Source organism: Danio aesculapii, chromosome 22, assembly GCF_903798145.1.
Source record: "Danio aesculapii chromosome 22, fDanAes4.1, whole genome shotgun sequence".
In the NCBI taxonomy this organism is placed as follows: domain Eukaryota; kingdom Metazoa; phylum Chordata; class Actinopteri; order Cypriniformes; family Danionidae; genus Danio; species Danio aesculapii.
Window position 1 is genome coordinate 8,007,961 of NC_079456.1, and position 23,852 is coordinate 8,031,812.

Consider the following 23,852-nt stretch of genomic DNA (forward strand, 5'->3'; position numbering starts at 1 on the left):
TTACAATCAGTGGTGTAGTCCAAAAAAAAAAAAGGTGGTGTACTATTACACCCGACCCAAATTCTAAATGAAAGTAGGCAAAGAAACGACGAAAGTCAATGTTTCTTTGATTCATTAGCTATATATATATATATATATATATATATATATATATATATATATATATATATATATATATATATATATATATATATATATATATATATATAAGCTAGCCTTGCCAATCAAAGGTTTTTTTACTTACTTTCTTTATTGGCTTATTACTTTACATTAATAGGTTTATTTAAACATCAATCAGCCATTATTTTTGATTGTCACATTCGTGCATGCCTGTTTTAAACCAAACTATTAGGAGTCTGTCTTCTGTTGTGGCTATTATATACTAGTAGTTTCCCTTTAAAATCGCATATTGTTATGCGATTTATGAGTAGTCTTTGACTCATCATTTTTTTTGTTTATATATATATATTTATATATATATAGTGTCGTTCCCTGTAGCGGTAGGCACGATTAAGACAAATGTGAAATACTGTTGTGCAGGGGTGATTTTAGGATTTTCATTTTAGGGCGGAACAGGAACAGATCATTTTGGGGTAAACAAAGAAAAAGGTATATACATTTACTCACATATACATTTTTAAGTAAGAATTTTAAAAATACACCAAAATTAGGGAAGTTTAATCAGAAAAATAAGTGAGTATACCGAGGGTATATGCAATTATTGATCCTCAGAAGTGGTAATACCCAAACAGCTCATGGAAAAAAGTAGGCATACCGAGTATACGTGTGTATAGCAAGGACTACACCACTGATTACAATATAAAACTTAGACAAATGTTAATAATCGTTTAAAATATATTTTCCACATGTCAAAAATAGCTTTTAACGTTCACTTTCGTGTATGGAAAAAACAGATTGTGTTAGGTTGAGTTATTTCCAATTACAAAGACAAAAATATTTTAAAGTCAAACTCTATGAACTTTGCTATGAACTCTGAACTGAATTATTAGAATTATTACAAAAGCAAACAAATAAAGCATTATGGTCCCATCAAAAAAATCCCCAAATGACCCCAAACATGATTTTAGTCAACAACCAACACAAAGATAAAACAGTTATTAATGACATTAAAGAAAACTGCAAACGATAAAATAAATAAAATACAAAAATTGTAAATATTAAGTTACTAAAACCATAATCATAATAATAAGAAATGTTACTTTGATGTCTCATTTTTAGCATTCATCAGTGGTTGATGGTTTTGCGTTATTCTCCTGTAAGAAAGCACATCCACAGAAGGTAAAAAAGAGTTTCAGGTCACAAGAATCACACTATGACTGATGCTATATACATATACTGTATACAGTTTTCTTTATGGTATATTAACCTATAAAAATTATTTTTTATGTACAAGCAAATAGGCTAATCCTAATCCAAACGTTTTAAATGATAGAACTCTGATAGGCTTTTAATTAAATGTATCTGTTTCCATTTGGAATTGGAGGCAAATCATGCATTTTAATCCTAATCCAATGTGAAATGCATGTTTTTTTGTGTGTGTGGTTTATAAATTTATAACACAACTGTCTCACTTCAGCTTTGAGGAATTAAAAATGTCTTTCCGCCAGTAGGTGGCGCTTATAAAACAGCAGCAGTGTATCATCAGTACAGTTGAAATTTTCACCATGTGACATAAGGGCACGTGATGAAAATGAATAACTTGCACTTTTGGAAATAAAATAAATAATTTTCAGTGTTTTTCATGTTAAAAGTAGAAAATAAGCAACAGCAATAACTCTTGCCTATCCTATAAAGAATATTTTAAACAGTGCATTTCTTCCATTTTCTTTAAACAAATATTTAAATGTAAATATAATGTAATTCTAATGGAAAATGTGCCATCTCAAGGCATCTCTGGCACAGCTTCCAGTCATTGTCAATGTAGTGCAAACCATACCCATGCATTCCATGCAGAAATATAAGCCTAAACAAAGAGGGGTCACGTGACTTCACACGGGAAGCAGGGAAAGTGATTGAAAAAATTGACCTGGAAAAATTACTTCAATTACTTTTCGATTAATCGCCCAGCCCCACTGCAATTTACTTGCGAAAATTCTAGTTCCCCGTTTGGTGTGAATCCAGCATTACAAAAGTGTCATTACTGCTGCCTGTTGGTTCGGTGTACTTTTAAAATGCAGCACAGTCATTTTTTATTTTCATGTGGATGGTAAATAAATGTTAAAAAAAGCGGGGACAACTCTGTTTATTATAAACAGGCCAGTGTACGAGTGAGCATGGCCTGAGAATACAAACATCAATTATATGACAGTATGTGGACGTAAAATAAATATAGAAACTGCTATTAGAATTTGTTTGCAGACTTTGAAAGGAAGTGACTGACAGCTAATGTTAACCACTATAAAATTAGTAATAAAGTTATTTGTAGAGAAATTAAAACAAGTCGCATCACAACAATTACTGCACTTCTATAAATGCTCCTGAACGTGTTTTGAGGTCAAAGAGATTCAAATTTATGAGCATGTGTTGTTGTAATTTCAAGCCTTGCTTTTCAAATAATATTTGCCAACTTTAAAATGTTTTTTTTTTTTTTTAATGATTCTATGGACCCCCTGCAATATATATATGCATAGTATATGCCGAAGCATGCTAATAGGACTTTTAATTTTGCCAGTAATCTGGGTTAGGCGCTTCCGGTGAACAGTATGCCATTGCAAAATCGGCGCGTTTAAGGTCTTTTTTCTTTAAAAATCAGAGATCTCCACTGGCTGAGTGATATCCGATATGAAGTCGGTCTCAGATTGTACAAGAAGCACTGCATTAAATAAAATTTCCCCCCGCCATGTCTTTATAATATGAGCATTTATTTTACCCCAGTGTATTCACTGCAGCTTCTGCGCTAGCCTGCCGATTCTGACAGGCTCGTGCGAGTAGACAGCTTTTTGTCTCGTTTTACGCTTGAGCAACTAAATGAATGCCAAAGTCTGTTTAACTGATTGTATTTTAATTACATTACAACATCGATGCTGTAAAAGGAATCGTATTATAAAGTGTAAAAAAAAAACTCACAATAACAGGTCACTGGAAGTTTACCAGTATGGGAACAACACTAGCTCGGCCTATACCCTATTAAACTACTGACCACTGGTCCACATTTCTCTGGGTGAAAAACACTGTTAGGGCACCTGGCTCATAATACAAATTTTTTTTAAATAGCTTAAAAAATCTAAAGATCCAAAACCGAATTTTTGATACATAACACAGAATATATATATATATATATATATATATATATATATATATATATATATATATATATATATATATATATATATATATATATATATATATATATATACCTTTACATTTTTATGATTTGTTGACTGTTCATTAACACTGCTGCTGTTTCAGTGCCATCTAGCGGTTTGCCTTTAAATTTGCAAATTAACAGAAACGGAAAGAAGGCATCCATGCATTAACGGCAAATTGCACACATTTTTATCCGTTTTATATTCACAGATTGTTTTTGTAATTCACATAAAAATTCTGTATTGAGAGTTTCTCACCTTGATCTCACCATATCTTGATCGAACATCATATCACCTGTTTCAACAATAACAATAAACACAATTAAAGACACATTACTTAAGTTAGAGTAATAAAAAAAGTTCTTTCATATGCTTTTGCACAATAAAGATCAGCTTTACTAAAGGCTAATTAGCATATGACTGCAATCTCATAAAGCATTTATTCTAGCCGAAATAAAACAAGACATTCTCAAGAAGAAAAAAATATTATCAGGCATACTGTGAAATTTTTTTATTTATATATATATATATATATATATATATATATATATATATATATATATATATATATATATATATATATATATATATATATATATATGTGTATGTATGCATGTAAGTATGTATGTATGCATGTATGTATGTGTATATATATATATAAATAAATATATATATATATATATAAATAATTTTCACAGTATGCCTGATGATATTTTTTTCTTCTGGAGAAAGTCTTATATGTTTTATTTCTGCTAGAATAAAAGCAGTTTTTAATTTTTTTAAACACCATTTAAGGTCAAAATTATTAGCCCCTTTAAGCTATATTTTTTTTCGATAGACTACAGAACAAACCATCGTTATACATTAACTTGCCTAATTACCCTAACCTGCTTAGTTAACTTAATTAACCTACTTAAGCCTTTAAATGTCACTTTAAGCTGTATAGAAGTGTCTTGAAAATATCTAGTCAAATATTATTTACTGTCATCATGGCAAAGATAAAATAAATCAGTTAATAAAAATGAGTTATTAAAACTATTATGTTTAGAAATGTGTTGAAAAAAATCTTCTTCAGAAATTGGGGGAAAAAATAAACAGGGGGGCTAATAATTCGGACTTCAACTGTGTGTTCCAGTAGATCTGGCTTTAAAACTTATATCCCCATCTTGTTAAATTAGTGTTATGTAATGCTTGCCAACATGTTCTTCATGTGTAGATCTCTGGAGTCGACAATTCCTCAAAACAACAACCGCAATCCCAACCGCAACCATCAGAATAACAGCAAAAGCCACACCAAATGTTCTTTTAGAGAGCCCATTAGAATCTGAAACAGCTGAAGACAGACATACATTATTAAAAATAATTAATGAAATATAAACTTCATCAATACTTTCAACTAATATACACACAGCTGTCAACTTTGGTCATATTGTCTCAAACTGATGTATTTCATAAATGATGTCATGATAGATTTTTCATGAAGAGCCGTGTTTCCAACTACTAAATATTGTTCTAGACCCGAAAGTTGCACATTTTATACTGTTTTTTTATTCAAAGGAAGGTGCATTAAATGACTAAAGGATTCAATGATACTCACCAGCGACTTTAACACTGAATATCTTCATGAGGCTGAATGTGCTGCTGTTGACCAGTAGTTTATAATCTCCAGAGTCTGTGTTCCTGCTGTCTGTGATGGTCAGAGATCCAGTCTGATGATCCAGATTCAGTCGGCCTCTGAATCTCTTATCTACATCTACACACTGTTCACCTGAACAGGTCTTATTGGTCATTTCAGTGATGAGTGTGTCATTAAAATACAGCGTCGTCACATAGTTTTGACTGTTTACTAAACAAGCCTCTAAAGTGACAGATTCACCTTCCTTTACTAATTTTTTCTTCATTTCCACACCAGGAATGTCTGAAAAATAAAACAACATTCAATTAATGTTATCACAGTCAAATGCTTGATTCTGATTGGCCGATAAACATTCTACGTTATAGATCTGAAACTGGATTCCTGCAGGGCCGCACAGTTTTCCTTCAACCCTAATCAAACACAGTTGATCCAATTAATCAAGCTGTTCAAGACTACTAGTGACTATTAAGCAGGTGTGAGCTGGAGGTGGTTGGAGCTAAACAGTGCAGAGCTGTGGCCCTCCAGGAATTGAGTTTGAGACCACTGTTCTAATGCACAGCTAAAGTAGATCCGGCAGGTTTTGAACCTATTACAGCTCTACATCACTACACTGAATGATTTCACAGCTACTACAACATTCAAAAAACACATCAAAACAGAAGGCTTTGGATGAGATGTGTAAGAAACTAGTGCTACACACAGGAGCAGTCTGAGGACAAAAACCTGACAAATGTCCAAAATACAACATCTGAACAGTGTCTTTAGGTGTAGGAACCATAGTATACAGTAAGTGGAATAATGGACTCTGCTCCATTAAATTATTAGAAAATCATGAAGACATCTGCATATTACACACAATTGTGTACCACCACTTCAGGTGTGCATTATTTTCTAATAATTTGACAACCCACCCACTACAATTCTTTACACAAAAATCAAATAAGTTCTATTTTAAAGGGTCACGAAATACCAAAAAGCATTTTTGAGATGTTGACAGTCATGTCCCACGTTGCTAAAACACTATTAGGACACATATATTTCAAATTTTGAAGCTGCGTCACAGCGATGAGATCATTGTGTAAATTCCAGCGTGGATACTGGATGTATGCAGCGTTTGGTACAAAGTGACTTTATTGAGTTTTCAGTATATCTGTTCATTAATTCATGAGAAAGACTTGGTCGAACCAATAAGCGCACGATATTATGAATGAGGTGCAACTTCATTAAGATATAATTTCGAAGACAACCTGTTGTGTTTATTGAGACGCCATGTTGTGTTGCTAACTGCAATTAAGACAAGTGAAAGAAGAAGAAGAATTGTTTGGAGACATGGGTTGTCAGTGTTTTTGAATGTGCCAAAACAAAGCAGTTGGATTACAGTGGTCTGCTAACACGCGACAAAAAATAAAGGATTACAGTGGTCTGCTAACACGCGACAAAAAATAAACATTACCAGAGAACTTTTCGAATCTGGAAATAGTGAAATTCGAATTTGCCACTCATGCATGTAATTTTTATGCATGTACTGAAACTCCCCTCTTCATACAAACCCTTCCCTCCTTCGCTGCTGGACACTCCCACCTAAACAAAGCTGGACTCACCCACTTTCCTGACTTTTTCAAACTAGAGGTGTAAAAACACCCTCCTGACACAGGGATGTTTCATGACCCTTTAAAAGTAATTGCTTTGAGTGTTTTTTTTTTTATATATACTCTATATGAATACACACTCTGAATGTCCAACGCAAATCTGACAGCAATTCGTAACTTTTTGATTTAGTGGCTAAGTTGTATAAATTCGTAAGATCTAATTCATTCAATTTAGTTTGATTTCCTCATCACCCAATGACGTTTGGGTTTTGGGGTGGGGTTAGGTGCCACGCCTCCTGTTTAAAACCATACGTTTTCGTACGACTCAACTTTCATACGAATTAGCCACTAAACTGACAAAACGTAAAATACTTATGTTTCCTTGTGAGATCAGGCTGGAACGTCACACACACACACACACAAAAAATCACTAAATGACTTACCAAATACAGCAACAATGAAGATCATTTCTCTGATGCTGTCGTTGCTGATGATCCGAAGACGAAAAACTCCAGAGTGTGTGTTTGTGATGTTCTTGATGGTCAGATTTCCAGTCTGGTGATCCAGCATCAGTCGGTTTCTGAATCTCTCATTGCCTTCATTACACTGAACATCTGTGCAGATTTCAGTGAAATCTCCAGTGATTTGAGCGATGCGTGTGTTGTTAAAATACCACCTGATCTTATCTTGCTGGTTTGTTTTAACACCAGAGTGTAGAGTGACTGAATCACCCTTCATTACAAACACAGGTTCTCCATGTGAACCAAAATGGAAAAAACCTGGAAAATAAAGTCAATTAGAAGCCAAAGAAAACTTCACAACAGACAAGTGATCATTTACACTCTACACATCATGAAGACTGAAGAGAAAAATACCTGGATTGACAATCAAACCAACATTGATTATCACTCATCAGACAAACATAATGATCTTCAAGAGTTCACACTTAGCTTATGATTGATAATAAAGCTTGTTTGGCATGCTGTCCCGGGAGAGAGTCCTGAGCTTATAAGATCCTCGAGCCCTGGGCTCCCTCCCATTGCAGCGTGAGAGGGGAGTTTGAGCTGGGGTAGATCTCGATGACTTCGCCCTTGCTTATTGTAGCTAAGTGTCAGATGTGGATGCTCAGGTGTACTCAGACCTTGGCTAAAAATATTTTGGATGAATTGTTTAGGATGCTTGTTTTTGAACTGTGGGAGGAAACCGGAGGACCCGGGGAAAACCCACACGAGAACGGGGAGAACGAACAAAATTCTGCATAGAAATGTCGCCTGGTTTGGAAGGGATTTTAAACCAGGGGCATTCTTGCTGTGGGGCAACAGTGCTAATCACTGGCCACCGTGTCGCCCGTTTGAAAAGAGGGAAAGTACGGTTGGGGGGGGGGGGGGGGGGGGTGGGGGGGGGGGGGGGGGGTTGGGGGGTTCTTCGAGACGAAGATAATGAGATGAGAAAACTCTGATTATTTATAGTGAATTAAGAATCGTCTGATAGGATAATTAGTCATGAGCTAATACTGGAACAGCTGTGAACAATCATAAGCACGTGATCCTCTCGAAATTTGTTTATAAATTAACTTCACTTAAATGAATGAGCACCATACACTTTATTAAAATATTACTTAATACTGATAAAATGAATGATTCCACCATGTCATGTCATACAATTTCCTGTATAAATAAATTACAATTACAACTCCAAATAAAAAGAAGGTTGGGACAGTATAAAGTAATGAAAAAAAGTAGACAAAAAAAAAACATTATTTAATGTGTTCCTCGTGATTTTTATTATTTTATTCATTTATTTATTTTCAAAATAAACACGCATTCCAATTTTGGTTCCTGCAATACTTTTTTTAAAAAGTTGGAACAGTAAAGCATTTATCACTTTGTAATGTTGCCATTTTAAAACACTTAAAAGACGTTTAGGGAGTGAAAACCAAGTGATTCTGATGTAATTTTGACCCATTCCTTCTGCAAACAAGTGTTTGTGGCAACAGTTCTTAATTATCGTATTTTACACTTTAAAATGTGCCACACATTCTCAATTAGAGACACGTTGGGACTGCAGGCAGGCCAGTCAAGTACCTGTATCCTCTTCTTCCACAGCCAGAACTTTGTAATGTGTGTAGAATGTGGTTTTGCAATGTCTTGTTGAAATATGCATGGGTTCCCCTAGAAAAGAAGGCAGCACATCGTGCTCCAAGATCTCTATGTACTGTTCAGCATTATTGATGCCATCGGAGAAGTGCAAGTTACATTTGTCAAGGGCACTGCACAACCCAACACCATGACAGACCCTGGCTTTTGGACTTGTTGCTGGTAACAGTCTGAATGACCCTTTTATCTTTGGTCCGGAGCAAACGGCATCCATTTCTCCTAAAAAATACCTAAAATGCTGACCACGGTATGCGTTTCCACTGTGTGATGGTCCCATGCCTCCAAGCCCATAGAAGTAGACAGCGCTTCTGGACACAGTTAACATAGGGCTTCCTTTTCGTACAGTCCAGTTTTTACTGGCATTTGTGGATGTAACTATGTATTGTGGTACTTGACAAAGGTTTAAAAAAGTCCGAAGCCCATGTGATGATATCGCTTTTAGATAAATGAGGATTCTTGATACAGTGCTGGCTGAGGGATCAGAGATCATGGCTGTTCAGCTTAGACTTGGGCCCTCATTCTTTACGCACTAAAATTCCTCCAGAATCCTTGAATCTTTTAATGATGTATGCACCGTTGAATGTGACATATCTAAAAGTCTTCCTATCTTTTTTTGAGGAACAATGTTTTTAAACATTTCAATAATTTTGTCATGTATTTGTTTTCAATCTGGCGATTCTTGTCCCATCTTTGCTATCTAAGAACTAGACCTTTCTTGGATACTGCTTTTGTACCAAATCCTTATTACAATCACCTGTTTCAAATCACATAATTATTTAAACAATTTACCTGATTACTAGCTCTAAACTCCACATGTGCCAACTTTTTTTTTTTTAAATGTGTTGCAAGCTAAATTGGAATGTGTTTATTTAAAAAAAAAAAAAAAAAGTCACGTTTTTAATACTGTCCCAACTTTTTCTGATTTGAGGTTGTATTACAAATGTTTAAGGGTTTATCCAAATTCACTCACATTATATTTAAACAGATTTTTTTAGTTTGTACACCATTGTAAAAAAACAAAAAAAACATTTCCTGCAGTATGATGAAGAGCAGATGCACATGAAATATCACACATGCTTTATGATAGCTTTTTAAGTTAATAAATTATTTTTTGGAGCTTTAGTGTTGCCCCCTTTTTGAATATTTTTGTACTTCTTGCAGTATGATGAATTCACTTCTTAAGTGTGACATCACGCGAATCGGCTTCCCGGTCCAAGCGCTCTATCAAACTGCATGGAGAGACTCATCAAATAGTAATAATAAACGTTTACAAAGCGATGTAATACTTTCAAAAATCACGATCGCAATATATATATATATATATATATATATCCATGCCGAATATCCGATGGCCAGAAAGTGATACATTTGTAATAAATTGTTAAAACTTTGGTATTTGTGATCCAGCAAGTCCAGAGATTGTTGTGTACACTATGATTTCAAATAAAATTCACTTTAATGTGTGATATGACTAAAAAGTGGTCATAAACGATTATTTTCTCTATTGAAATGAGTAGCAGCTTGGACCCGGAAACAGTATTCCATACGTCATCAATACATCACGACTTAACAACCGGATAGTAATATAATGAATAATAAGAACTCACTTATCATTTACAGCATGGATCTCAAACTCAGTTCCTAGAGTGCCGCAGCTCTGCACCGTTTTCTCCAACCCTTATCAAACACAGCTGATCCAACTAATGAAGGTGTTCAAAAGAGTCTTGAACACCTTGATTAGTTAGATCAACTGTGCAGAGCTGCGGCCCTCCGGGAATTGAGTTTGAGACCCATGATTTACCGATTCTGTATTTCAAATACTTTTAGCTAGTGTAGGCTCGTGTTATAGTGAGCTTCTGTTGTGTTTTGATGCGATTTTTGACTGTGAAATAAGTGAAATCATTCAGTGTAGTGATATGAAACTCTAAAGCGCTTAAAACCTGCCGGAACTACTTCAGTGGTCCGTTTATCTGAAACTAACTGCACACCTTAAAATGTTCATCAGCCAATCTGAATCAAGTATTCAACAGCCTGGTAGTATAAATTAATTTAAATGACTCACCAATTACAGTAACAATGAAGATTTTTTCAGTTTGTCTGCTTTCGTTGTTGATCTGCAGTTTATAAACTCCCGTGTCTGCGATTTTGCTGTCTTTGATGGTCAGAGATCCGGTCTGACTGTCCAGCTTCAGTCTGTTTCTGAATTTACCATCACCACCTTCGCACTGAACACCTGTACAGTTAAAACTGAGGTCTCCAGTGATTTCAGCAATGTGGACATCGCTGAAACTCCATCTGATCCTTTGCTGTTGGTTTACTTTAACATTGGTGTCTAGATAGAGTGATTCTCCCTCCGGCACTGACACGGACTGTCCATCCATACAAACACCAGTGACACCTGGAAAAAAATGAAGTTATTTATAAGCCAAACTGAATTATACAACATGGAAGAGCTGTGAATATCACTTTCTCCAGACCATCCAGATTAAAGGTAGAGAAATAAATACACACAAAAAAAGCAGAAGAACATCACTGATTCACATGTGACGAAATTCGTGAGTGATGAACGGATGATCATAATTAGGAACATGTATGACAAAATTTGCAAACCCCTCTCCGAACATGTTAAACATTCATTATTTAATAAGGAATCAATCCTAATTTATTTTATTAGTAGTATTGCCCTGAATAACCTGTCACAGAGATGTTCACAAATCCACAAGACAATGCTAATGCTAAATTTACACAATTAATACAATTTCTTTAATTTCACAGTACTCATTAGGATTAGTTTTTGAACTGAAATGGTTTTCTGCAACCGGTTTCCTCAAACGCCTTGAGTTGACTTAACTTTTCGGGCGTTACAGTGTTGTAGTTCTTTTTGAGTCTCTTGTTTGGCAAGAACTTAAAATATCCACTGATCTATAGGAAAATCCACCAGTTTCTGCACATTCTTTGTTTTTTGCTTTGTTTTTTAGCGTCTCTGGCGTATCTGAACAATAAATGAATCATGAGTGACTGATTTAGGGCTGCACTTTATACAGTACAACCCCAAATCAGAAAAAAATGAGACAGTATGGAAAAACACTTTTTTTTTTTTACTTTTGACTTGTATTTTAATATGAACACAAAATATTTTCATGTGTTTCTAGTCAGCTTCATTTCATTTGTAAATATACATTCTTTCCTGTCATTCAGACCTGAAACACATTCCAAAAAAAGTTGTGACAGGAGCAGTTTAGGGCTAGTAATCAGGTAAATTGTTTAATGTGATTAGAAGTTGCCAATGTTAATGGGTAATTGTAATTATGGTTTTGTACAAAAGCAGCATCCAAGAAAGGTCAAGTCCTTTAGGAGCAAAGATGGGCCGAAGATCGCCAGTTTGCCAATAAATATGTGAGTAAATTATTAAAATGTTTAAATACAATGTTCCACAAGAAAGAGAGGAAGATGCTTGGATATTTTAACTACAACAGTGCAAAACATCACTAAAAGATTCAAGGAATCTGGAGGAATTTTAGTGCTTAAAGAACAAGGGCGCAAGCCTAAGCTGAACAACTGTGATCACCAATCCCTCAGGCGGCACTGCATCAAGAATCCGCATTCATCTATGGGCGATATCACAACATTGGCTCAGGACTACTTTGGCAAACCTTTGTCAATACATAGTTAAAATGTAAAAAAAAATGCCACAAATGGCAGTTAAAACTGTACTGTGCAAAAAGGAATCCCTATGTTAACAGTGTCCAGAAGCGCCGTCTACTTCTCTGGGCTTAAAGGCATCTGGGATGGACCATCACACAGTTGAAATGTGTCTGGTCAGATGAATCAGTATTTCAGGTATTTTTGGGGAGAAATGGACGCCGTGTGTTCTGGACCAGAAGATAAGGATCATCTAGACTGTTACCAGCAACAAGCCCAAAAGCCAGTCTGTCATGGTTTTGGGTTGTGCCAGCGTCCTTGGCTAAGGTAACTTACACTTTTGTGATGACACCATTAATGCTGAACAGTACACAGAGATTTTGGAGCACAATATGCTGCCTTCTTTTCCAGAGACACTCATGCATATTTCAGCAAAACAATGCAAAATCACAATCTGCACACATTACAAAGTCCTGGCAGCGGAGGAAGAGGATACTGGTTGACTGGCCTGTCTGCAGTCCCAAACTGTCTCTGATAAAGGATGTTGCGCATTTTGAAGCGCAAAATGTGACATCGAAGACCCTGTACTGTTGCCCACCTCAAGACTTGTTAGCAGGAAGAATGGAACAGAATTACACTTGAAACACTTCATCACTTGGTTTCTTCAGTCCCTAAACGTCTTTTAAGTGTTGTGAAAAGGAATGGCAACATTACTAAGTAGTAAACGCTTTACAGTTCCACCTTTTTAAAAAATGTGTTGCCAAAGAACCAAAGTTGAAATGCACGTTTATTTTGAAAACCAAAACAATAAAAATACACAGTTAATTTAGAAATCATTACTTTCTTTTTAAATTGCATTTCCATACTTTCCCCTTTTCTGAATCAGTATTGTATAAAATAAAAACTGATATACTGCGATAAAGAAACCAATATAAAAAAAACAGGAATATTCCCCAGATGAGTTAAACATGAGGTCATTGAATGAGGTCTTTTTTTTTTTTTTTTTTTTTTACATAAGAGGTCCACATTTTACACTAAAAAACGCTGGGTCAAATAAAAGAAACTTGCAGTTAGCCCAACATTTTTAGAGCATGTAAACCACCTGTGATATAAATATTTCTTTTTCCTTAGTATAAAACAGTTGTTATAGAATCCACTATAAAAATGCTATGCTTCAACCCAAATCTGCTTAAATATGTGCAAACTCAACATTAGGCTATACATTTAATAGAGCATTTTTTCAAATGTTTGTCCATATTTTACCTATTATTATGTAAAAAGCTCTCACAGACAAATGTCCATACATTGTCACTGTGGAAGTACCTTTTTGAAAAAGTACCTTAAAAGATACACATTTGTACTTTATTGTACCATGAGCGGTACATTTTGGGCACTGATATGTACCTTTAAGTTACAATTGTGACACTGTTTGGTACACATACCTTTCCAAAAGATACTGCCCCAGTGCAGCTTATGTATCTTTATTTCTGAGAGTAAGCACAGCAGCGTTTTTACTTGGGCAGCGCCACTCACACACATCTACAGACTGTAAAAATATTCAATAACAGATTTTTCTGTTTATTAATGGTTATGAATTGCATTATGGGACATTTATCTCTGCTTTGTTCACTTTTGATGTTGAAAATTCAGCTTTAATGCCATATCAGCAGCATTGGCTATATTCATGGCAAAAAACATTTACCAAATATACAATATATAATCATATAATCATATTAGTTTCTTAATAAAAACGTATGTTTGATACATTGTAAAAACAACAAAAAAACGCACACATAGCAACAACACGGGAAAGAGTCATATTAAATTAGTTTGATTAAAGATAAATATTCTAAAATTGCTCCAGAAGGCTCCTTTTCAAACATTTCCCTTAAAATATTTCCCGAATAAAAGCGTTCTAACATCATTTAAAAATACACATTCTATTAAAATGTTTTTTCGTCAAAATATTCCTACACAAGTCACAAATAGGTTTTTCTTCCCCTTTCGATAAATATCCATGTGTTAGTCTTGAGTGTCCGATTCTACATCTCGTATGTGCGGTCATGTCTATTTTCAAAACTGTAATTATTTCTTTCGTTTACAAATGGATTAACTTCATACAATTTGTTATTGCTATATTCATCCTATTCCTTTTGCAATTTCTCATTAACATACAGATTTAAAACAGGTTTAACATCAGACACAGGGATTTTACATTCTGTTTTCTTCAACTGTAGGGCTTCCTTAGCTGCTTTATCTGCACGTTTGTTTCCAATGAATCCCATATGACCAGATATCCTGCATAAAATATTATTAAAGTCTTTAGTCTTTAAAAGGTCCACTTTTTATTGTTCAAAATCATAGGATGATCAGTTTTCATAGATTCAAGTGCTTGTAAGCAGGACATAGAATCTGTGCATATTAAAAACTGGCATTGCTGTTCTTTTTCTATTTGTTCCTGAGCTAAAAACAGTGCACAAGCTTCAGCTGTGAATATTGAGCTTTGTCTGAGAATACTCTTTCTGAAACACTCTGAAAAAATCACTACTGCAGATACCCGTCCATCTGACTTTGAATCATCTGTATACACTGGTACATAAGTTTGTAGATTGCATCGTATATGTTACCCGCCTCAGGCTGAAGAGACCCAAACGGGTAAGTGAAATGTATAACTTAACTTCTATGTAACTGGAATGTCCATCTATACAATAAAGTTCTTGTATTTTTGTGATCTGATGGCATATGTACTGTTCATTTTATCAGGCATTTTAAATACTGTATAATTATAAACAATCACATTACTCTTACAAATGCTTCCTTCTTTAACTCAAACATTTAGTTCACATATATACAGATTATGACAAAACATGAATATTTATATAACAGCAAAAACATGAAACAAACTGCTAATATTTCTTTAAACTAGTCTGCCTTTTTGTTTCACGTTGTTTCACATGGACGCCACCATTTTGGCTCTAACTCACATACTGTTGTCGCCATTTTGGCTCAACGCTGCTACTTTTAACATCCATTTGTCTTACGACGATTTCTTCCTATAATTACAATTACTCACATTTTAAACACTTCAAACACCCTAATGAACTCATTTTGTGTACATGCTTGCTTACACTGCAATGTTTCTTTGCACATTAGTTAACAGATTACACAAGTTAATTGCTAGTTCACTAAAATCACACAAAAAAAAAACTAATTAATCGCACCAGACTGCTTAAATATGCATTCACGTGTGTAACGAAACCATCCTGACCCATTTAACATCATTTCAAGTGTTTCTACAAACCATATTTCTTTAACCTGCAGAGAAGTAAAGAAACAAATCAATACGAACTCTGACCCAAGCTGCTCTGTTCAACGTATTTTATGCATTAAGCGCCCTCTACAGGATATACAAAAAATAACTTTGGAATTAGCCCAACAATACATTATAGTTAATGTATTCAAAATACATCCATTTAATCACCTAAACTTTTGTAGGGGGGGTCCCTTTTTTATTATTTATATATATGCACACATTACATATTTATTGACCCTTTACATATACTCATAAATTCTTCTTGGTAAACATTTGGGTGGATTTAGCTGTGCAGTTTACCAGTGACTCTTATTGAGATTTTAGTATAGTGTGTCTGTGTTTAAAGATCAGATAAAAATATTTACATTTCCCTAAAGACAAACAAATTGCAAATTTGGTTATTTTGTTTTGTGGATACACTGTAAACACCTATGCTTTTTAGGTTATTTTGTCAGAGAGTGTACAAAGACAGCATGAAATCATCTTTATTGAATTAGATAATGACATGACAGGAGAGACGCTAGGTGACAGTTAACAAAGACATGCAAAGGTGTAAGGGACAGGACACACCAAGCTGACGGCCAGCCATTGGCCTTCATCGGTCCATAGGTCAGGCTAGTTGGTTTGCTGTGTTCCACACGTCGCCTCTCATTGGGTTATTATCCGAGCTCATTTGGCTTGACTTAGCATATAGAATCAAGCTGCGCCCAAAATCGCATACTTCCGTATTACATTCAGTACTTAGCGTACTATATGGTTTGCTCAAAACAGTATGTGAGTCAAGTAGGATGACTGAATTCTTAGTATTGGAAAAACAGATATTTACAAAATTATCTACTACTTTAGGCGAGATTCTAAAGTGTGCATCTGATGGATATTACGTGTTGCCCTATGAGAAAATTCATGAATGGGAGTAAAGCGACGCAATTGACACGAGTGGGTCATGTGATAATAACAAATGGCGGATGTAGTACTTTCAAAATCCATTCATGCTAGCATTCGTACATACTTTTCTAATGATCGTGTAGTAAATTCTAATTCAAATGTGGTACCTACTCAAGTAGTAGGTGATTTCAGACGGTGCTCAGTCGATTTCCTCAGTGTCAGTCGTCAGTTGAAGCGAGCGCTCTGATTGGTTATTCTGCAATGAATCAGAGCACGAGTGTGACAGCGAAGTGATGTAGCAAGTAAACAATTAAAGCCAAGAAAAATCATAACAAGGTCGGCTGTGATTTCTCTACATTTCTCAAATATTTGCAAATGATTTGGATTATTAGATTACCAGACATATTTTCACAAGTGAATCCCTCCAGGGTGACTGACACTAAATGGTACTAAATGCTGCTTGCTTTGGTTGCACTTCATCTGTGCGTCGGAAGTTTGGTTTCCCTTTGCATACTGAAAAAACAGATACTGCCCCCTGTGGAGCAGTAAGACATGTCCTCTTGTGCAGAACATGGCTCTCATTTCACTCGGCTTTTGTATCTTTGGTGTGTTCACATACAGCTTTTTGGTTCAGACACAGTCCAACGCGAGGCGGCAACACAGTTGGGTTTCGTTTTTTGATAGTTGTTTGGCGTCGGCTTGGTCTGTCCCGGCCATAAGTGAGAGTCCCACCTAGGGTGTGGGAGAACTGGACATGCTAAGGGCAAGGGCTGGAGACAGAAACAACGAGACAAGGTGAAGAACAAGTGCGAAAACGGGCAGGACCAGAACAGCACTGCAGAAAAGAGTAGATGACAACAGTCCCAGGCCGAAATCTGAAGACTGCTGGAACACACTAAACAGAACACCACAAACAATTAATAGTTAAAAAGGACAGGCAAGGTGCAATACATATAACTTTTAATAACTGCAATACATTAGCCAACATTTAACTGACTAATATAATTAGATAAAAAAAATAAAAAGATCAAGACTGGAAAAGGATACACAGACTTCGCCCAAACGCCCATGCATTCTGGCATGATTGAAAACTGCAGAAAATGTCATTAACCACTGAGTATTGCAAAAAGTGAAAGTGAAAGTGGATCTATTTTTTTAAACAAACATGGCTAGATATACCAGTATTACTAAATTAAAATTTACTTACGCTTCAATATTTCCTTGACATCTCAGGCAGAGCAAACAGAGGAACAGGTGAGCACAATCAACAGAGCAGAAAAGGACAAATGACGGGTTGAGGCGAGGAAAAGTAGAAGCAGGACCATAGCAGCACATGACCAAAACAAAAAATATATATATATGATTGTAGGTGTGTTCAACATGAGATGCTCAAGAGAGTTCTAGAGGTAATAATACCAATTTACTTTGATGAAGGACCTTGAATGACCAAAACATTTCAGATTATTTTACAATGTGGTTGTATCCTCATTGATCCATTAAAACAAACGCACAATACGCATTCTGGAATATATTCTGTGAATGTCTCTATTGTAGTCAATGGATTTTTTTCTGATCGGATAAAATGTTTATCCAACCCTGTTGTGTGCATCATGGCATTTCCATTAAGCATTTATATGCAGTATTCCAAAATGCGCATGAAAACAGGTTGATGGAAACTTACTGGTGCAGTGCTGTGTACTTTCTCCTAGATTAAATGCATGTTTTAAGCAACTTTAGGACTTCATTTACTGCTGGAAGGATGAGGAAAAGAAAACAAATGAAAATCCTATCACCCTCAAGGGATTCCAAATCCTTATGAGTTTCTTTCTGCTGTTAAACACAAAACAACATATTGTGAAGAAAACTAAAAACCTGTGAATATGGACCAAAAAAAAAAAAAAATAAAAAAAAAAAAAAAATATATATATATATATATATATATATATATATATATATATATATATATATATATGTATATATTTGGAAGTCAATGGTTGTAAGTTTTAGACAACTCTCAGATTAATTTATTTTGTGTTCAGCACAGAGAAACTCAAACAGGCTTGTGACAAGTAAACAAACACTGAATAAATATTGACAAATGTCATAAGTGCATAAATTAAGTCGATGTAACTATACTATTTTAAGTTTTATTTTGATAAACACGCCACAATATAGCATTATGATTCAATACGATTTTGCTGTTATAAAAACACAATTTGTGAGCAAAACGAAACACACGTGATCGTTATTTGTATGTGATCGGTATTTGTGAATCTGCTGTGTTGCCCTAAGGGAGCTCGAACACATAAGTCTCAAGTGTGCCAAAATTACTAAACAGCACACACTCAAGTCAGAAGACACGTCGTCACCTTAGAATTATAAGGTTCTAGCTGACATTTTTGTCAAATTTGAGTTATTCACATATTCTTATTAAACGACAGCTTATTTACATTATGTGATGTATTTTTTTATACGTTGTTTACATTTTAAGACTTTTTATTTAAAAAACAAAAACGGCTAATCTACAAAGTTAATGGTCGTGCCCAACTGAGTCTGGTTTCTCTCAAGGTTTCTTAATTCTTCACTTTCGCCAATTAGTGAAGTTTTTTTCCCTCTCCGTTGTCGCCACTGGCTTGCATGGTTTGGGATCTGTAGAGCTGCGCATCGTTGGATTTGCTCTTCAGTGTTTGGACTCTCAGTAGTCATTTTTAAAGCACACTGAGCTAAACTGAACTTAAACACTACAAACTGAACTACACTGTTCCTATTTACTATAATCTTCTATGTGAAGCTGCTTTGACACAATCTACATTGTAAAAGCGCTATACAAATAAAGGTGAATTTAATTGAAAAAACTCTAGCTTGGCTCTGTAAGGTTCTTTCTGTGAGCCAATCAGCATTTTTAATGCACGCACGAGGACCAATCAGGATCAGCTTTCTTTGTCATTTTGCCGGACTGCTCCATTGACAAATATCCCCAAAAGACCAGAAAGAAACACAAAAATCATACAAAATCAGAGTCGGCTAAATAATGCCGCACCACACAAATTGAGATGTGTGTAAATGTGATGATTTACAAGCATTGTTTGACATTAAGATTAAATGTTAAATTTCACACTGTTAAAAAAGAAATGAATATTAAAAAACATTATATATTAAATGTGAAATATTTTATTTGGGTGTATATAGTCTGTAAAACACTTTTCAGTGTTTATTAAACTCATTTGCTCATAGTCTGTTTTTTTTAAGTCTTTAAATGTAATATTAAGCCTTAAATGGCAAATAATTAATTTTATTCTTGGGGCATATAATTCAATAAATATAGCATAAAATTCAATAAATATAACTCAATAATTCATATAAAGCATAAAGTTTAATAATTATGACCATATTAATTACATAAAATTAGCATCTGCACTGGATAAAATATTTATAGCACAGCCTAGTATGTTAAATCTGAACATGTAAAATATTCATCCTAAAACAATAAATAAATGTTATAGAAAGCACAAATGTAACTTCCTCAAGCATCAACATATTGTTACAACACCAACTTATATATTTTTGATTGTATTTCTTGAAAAGTAATGCTTCAATTAATGATCTGCCAGATAGAACCTTATAATTCCAAGTGGAAAATTACTTTTCAGAATAAGAAGGTTCTATCTGCATTTACCGTGGTTATTTTACTCTAATTTGCAAACGTAAGTAAAACTTTGATAATTTACATTTAGAGTACCTTTAGGGTCTCTGTCATGTTAATGTATAAATGAGAACTGTTACACACATATTGTTTGTTATATGGATTGCAAAAATTTTGAAGCTCAAAATCTCAAAATCATTCAGAACGCAGATAGAACCTTATAATTCTAAGGTGACGACGTATCTGGAGCATCAAGTCAAACACACCTAGAGTCGTTTTATAGTTTCAACAAGCAAAGTAAAGTTTGTTTTACAGTTAAAACAAGCAAACGCTGAAACGACACAGTACAAGAACTCTGACATATCCAGGGCAAAAACTGAAAAGAAGTAACACGTAAGATGTCATGTTGTAAGCATGATAACAGTTTATAGATATACTGTTTTTTACTGTGAGGACTCGCTTCAAACCACTGTTTTTAGTCTAGTGTTATTTTCATTTTATTATAAAAGTGTCTTGCAATACACTTAAAGGTAATTTCATTAATATATTAATCTTAAACGTCTATTTTAACTTTAGGTGAGGTTTTATACAACATTGCTACATTACATTTACGCCTTGATCAGCTGTTTCAAACACACTGTATAAATAAGTGACAAATGCGTCATGTTATCTGTTTTTATAAACCGTGACCAGAATAGTGGTAGCAAACAAACGTCTTACGATCGTGCAAAACACATGCAGCAAGCAAAATACAGAGGATAAACACATATAAAACCGTCTATAAAACGATTCAAAACAAACCGCGTCACTTCCTCGTTGAAGGTCTGAAAACAGGAAGAGAAACAATAACATAGGTCCAAACGTCTCACCACAGTCGAGTAGGCAACAGTGAAAAGTGAATATAGCGAGAAACTTCATTTTCACATGCGCTTCCTGAAGAATAAATGTAGATTATAATCCATTAAAAAGATGTCGTTCTTTTCTATTTAACAACTGTTCAAATCACTCGGCTGGATAACGCCCCACCCACCGCTCTACTGTTGTTGTTGGGGTTTGTGTGTGCGTGCGTGCGTGTGTGTTTTATTCCAGTAAAAGATAAACATTTATAAACACCTTCAGGAGAACAATATCATACTACAAAAATATCTAAAAAAAAATTTTAATTGATATTGAGTTATGCTCAAAATGCTATTAAAATATTTCAAATTTATTATATACTCAACATTTATGGATAAATGTTGAAGCTTTTATTGCTCATACTATTTTAAAAACATATTCGGTTTCTGCAGCTGCGTCTGAAATGGCACACTGTACACTCATGCATGTACTTACATACTTACACATTCAACAGCAGAGTGTCGTCCCAAATGGAGCACTAATGTTGTTTTACTAAGCGGAAATTCAAACCGTTTCCTTGATGACGTTTGACGGTTAATTGCCAAATCAGTGAAATAAATGACCAAATTATCAAATAATACTATTTATTTGTTTTAATTTAATTATATATTTTTTATTTATTTATTTATTTTTATTTTTTTTTGTGGATGCTGCTATTTGGACTTCCTAGTTGATTAAGGTGTTTCTATGATTGGTTATTTGTTTTTTCTGTATGTTCTGAATTAATAATAAAAAATAAAAAAACTATCAAATACTGCCATGAGAATTGACGCATTCTCCTTCGGGAGGCGCTATAACCACTCTCGTAGGAGAATTTTGCTGTCACCATCCAAAATAAATAGTTATCCAACATGTACGCCCGACATAGATATACACATATTAATGTAATGATCTTGATTTTTTTCATTAAAAAACAGAGAAGGGAAAAAAGTAGGAGACACAGTACTTCAGCTTTAGTTTAATTGGTTTTCTATTAATAGAAAGTACTGTAAATCCAGTGATAATGGTCAAAAATGTACAGTAAACATCTACATTAGCCAAATAGTATAGCTAATTACCCTATGAGCAGTATTGTCCCACATGTAAGAAAAAAATGATGACAAAGAAAAACTCAATGAAAATGTTTATTAAGCATAGCAGTCTCAAAATACACGGCAGTACCTTGGGTTCACTGGAGTCAGAATGAACCCTGAACATTCTTAAACTCAAACCTTTATACTCTCTTACTTGTTGCCTTTAGACTTGCCTTTAGATGTTAATGAAGTTGCTCCTTAGCTGTTGAGCTGTTCTCTCTATCTCTCTATGTTAATCATCTCTCTGCAACTGGGTTATGGACTTTTTAACTAACAGACCTCAGAATGTTAGATCTGGCCATATCTGCTCCACCATGGTCACACTTAACACTGGTGTACCACAGGGCTGTGTGCTGAGCCCCTTTCTCTACTCCCTTTTTACAATCGACTGTAGGCCTGTGAACAGATCCAACACCATCATCAAATTTGCAGATGACACCACAGTGATTGGTCTAATCAGCAATAATGATGAGACGGCCTACAGGGAGGAGATACAGCACCTGGCCACTTGGTGCACTGACAATAATCTGCTCCTTAACACCAGCAAGACCAAGGAGCTCATTGTGGACTTCAGGAAGGGACGAACAGACTCACATGATCCCATCCACATTAATGGGATGGCCGTTAAGCCTGTCTCATCCTTCAAGTTCCTGGGGACCCACATCTCAAAGGACTTTTCCTGGACCACCAACACCTCCAGCCTGGTCAAGAAGGCTCACCAGCGCCTATTTTTCTTAAGGCAACTTAAGAAGAACCAGCTTTCATCAGCCGTCTTGGTGAACTTCTACCGCTGCACAATAGAAAGCATCCTGACCAACTGTGTCACAGTCTGGTATGGAAGCTGCTCTGTTGCTGAGCGTAAGGCACTGCAGCGGGTGGTGAAAACTGCCCAACGCATCACAGGGACCACACTGCCAGCCATAGAGGACATCCAGAAGAAACACTGTCTGCACCAAGCACGCAGTAGTCTTAAGGACACCTCTCACCCTGCTCACAGACTGTTTTCTCTGCTGCCTTCCGGCAGGCGCTTCAGGCTCCCCCGGACAAAAACCAGCAGACTGAGGAACAGCTTTTTCCCCAGAGCTGTCTTCATTTTGAACCCTGCCTCTCACTGACCAACCCCCCTCGTACTTGTACATGTGTAATGGCAATAAAGTTGAATCTAACCTAATCTAATGCAGTTTCAACACCATTGATGAGATGGTTCTCTGTGCACCACACCCATCCCTATTCTACAATTGTTACCATTTGATCGAGATTTGGTCACCTCAAGTAATGCAGAGACAAGAAACTGTTGACTTCTCTTTTCTCTCGTAAGTCAGCCCTTTTGGGAAATGAGCATCAATTCACCATTTAGAGTGGAAGTTGGGTCGAGGCAGACTCATTTCTTACATGTGGGATTGTTATTTCTGTGCAGCTGGGGGTGAAGCTGACAGAATTTCAAACCAAACTGAAAAATTGGCAACTGTTTTGAATTGAAGCTTGATGTGTTGCCATGGAAAGTAAAAAGAATACAGTCCTAAAGCTGTTGCGGATGAGACAGTTGAGGCATTCTAAAATTACCAGTAAAAATGATGACATTTTTCATCATACTTGCAATAACTGACATAAGATGACCTCAGCAGCGTGGTCCTTCTTGATGTGAACTTTTGGCCGTTTGGGGTTTTAGATTCACCATTTTAGATGGCTCTT

General features: G+C 35.3%; 1 protein-coding gene and 1 long non-coding RNA gene across 2 annotated transcripts; both read right to left on the bottom strand.

Moving 5' to 3' along the window:
- Positions 1-215: 215 nt before the first annotated feature.
- LOC130215474 (uncharacterized) lies at positions 216-4,587 on the bottom strand. Its single transcript, XR_008835709.1, has 3 exons — positions 4,526-4,587; positions 3,585-3,621; positions 216-1,274 (listed from the first exon to the last, which is right to left on the bottom strand). It is a non-coding gene; the product is annotated as an uncharacterized LOC130215474 (long non-coding RNA).
- A 322-nt stretch (positions 4,588-4,909) lies between these two features.
- Positions 4,910-21,208, bottom strand: LOC130216612 (uncharacterized). The gene is made up of 4 exons (XM_056448504.1): positions 21,060-21,208; positions 10,770-11,105; positions 6,995-7,330; positions 4,910-5,244 (listed from the first exon to the last, which is right to left on the bottom strand). Exons 1-4 carry the CDS (start codon positions 21,106-21,108, stop codon positions 4,910-4,912), a joined length of 1,056 nt encoding a protein of 351 aa, XP_056304479.1. The 5' UTR covers positions 21,109-21,208.
- Between the last annotated feature and the right edge of the window lie 2,644 nt (positions 21,209-23,852).

Excerpts from the sequence above, each read along its gene's own strand:
- LOC130216612 (XM_056448504.1), bottom strand. The coding sequence starts at position 21,108 with ATGAAGTTTCTCGCTATATTCACTTTTCACTGTTGCCTACTCGACTGT. Across the intron at positions 7,331-10,769 it reads CTTCATTGTTACTGTAATTG|GTTTTTTCCATTTTGGTTCA; the intron begins GTGAGTCATTTA and ends TTTATTTTCCAG. Across the intron at positions 5,245-6,994 it reads CTTCATTGTTGCTGTATTTG|ACATTCCTGGTGTGGAAATG; the intron begins GTAAGTCATTTA and ends TTTATTTTTCAG.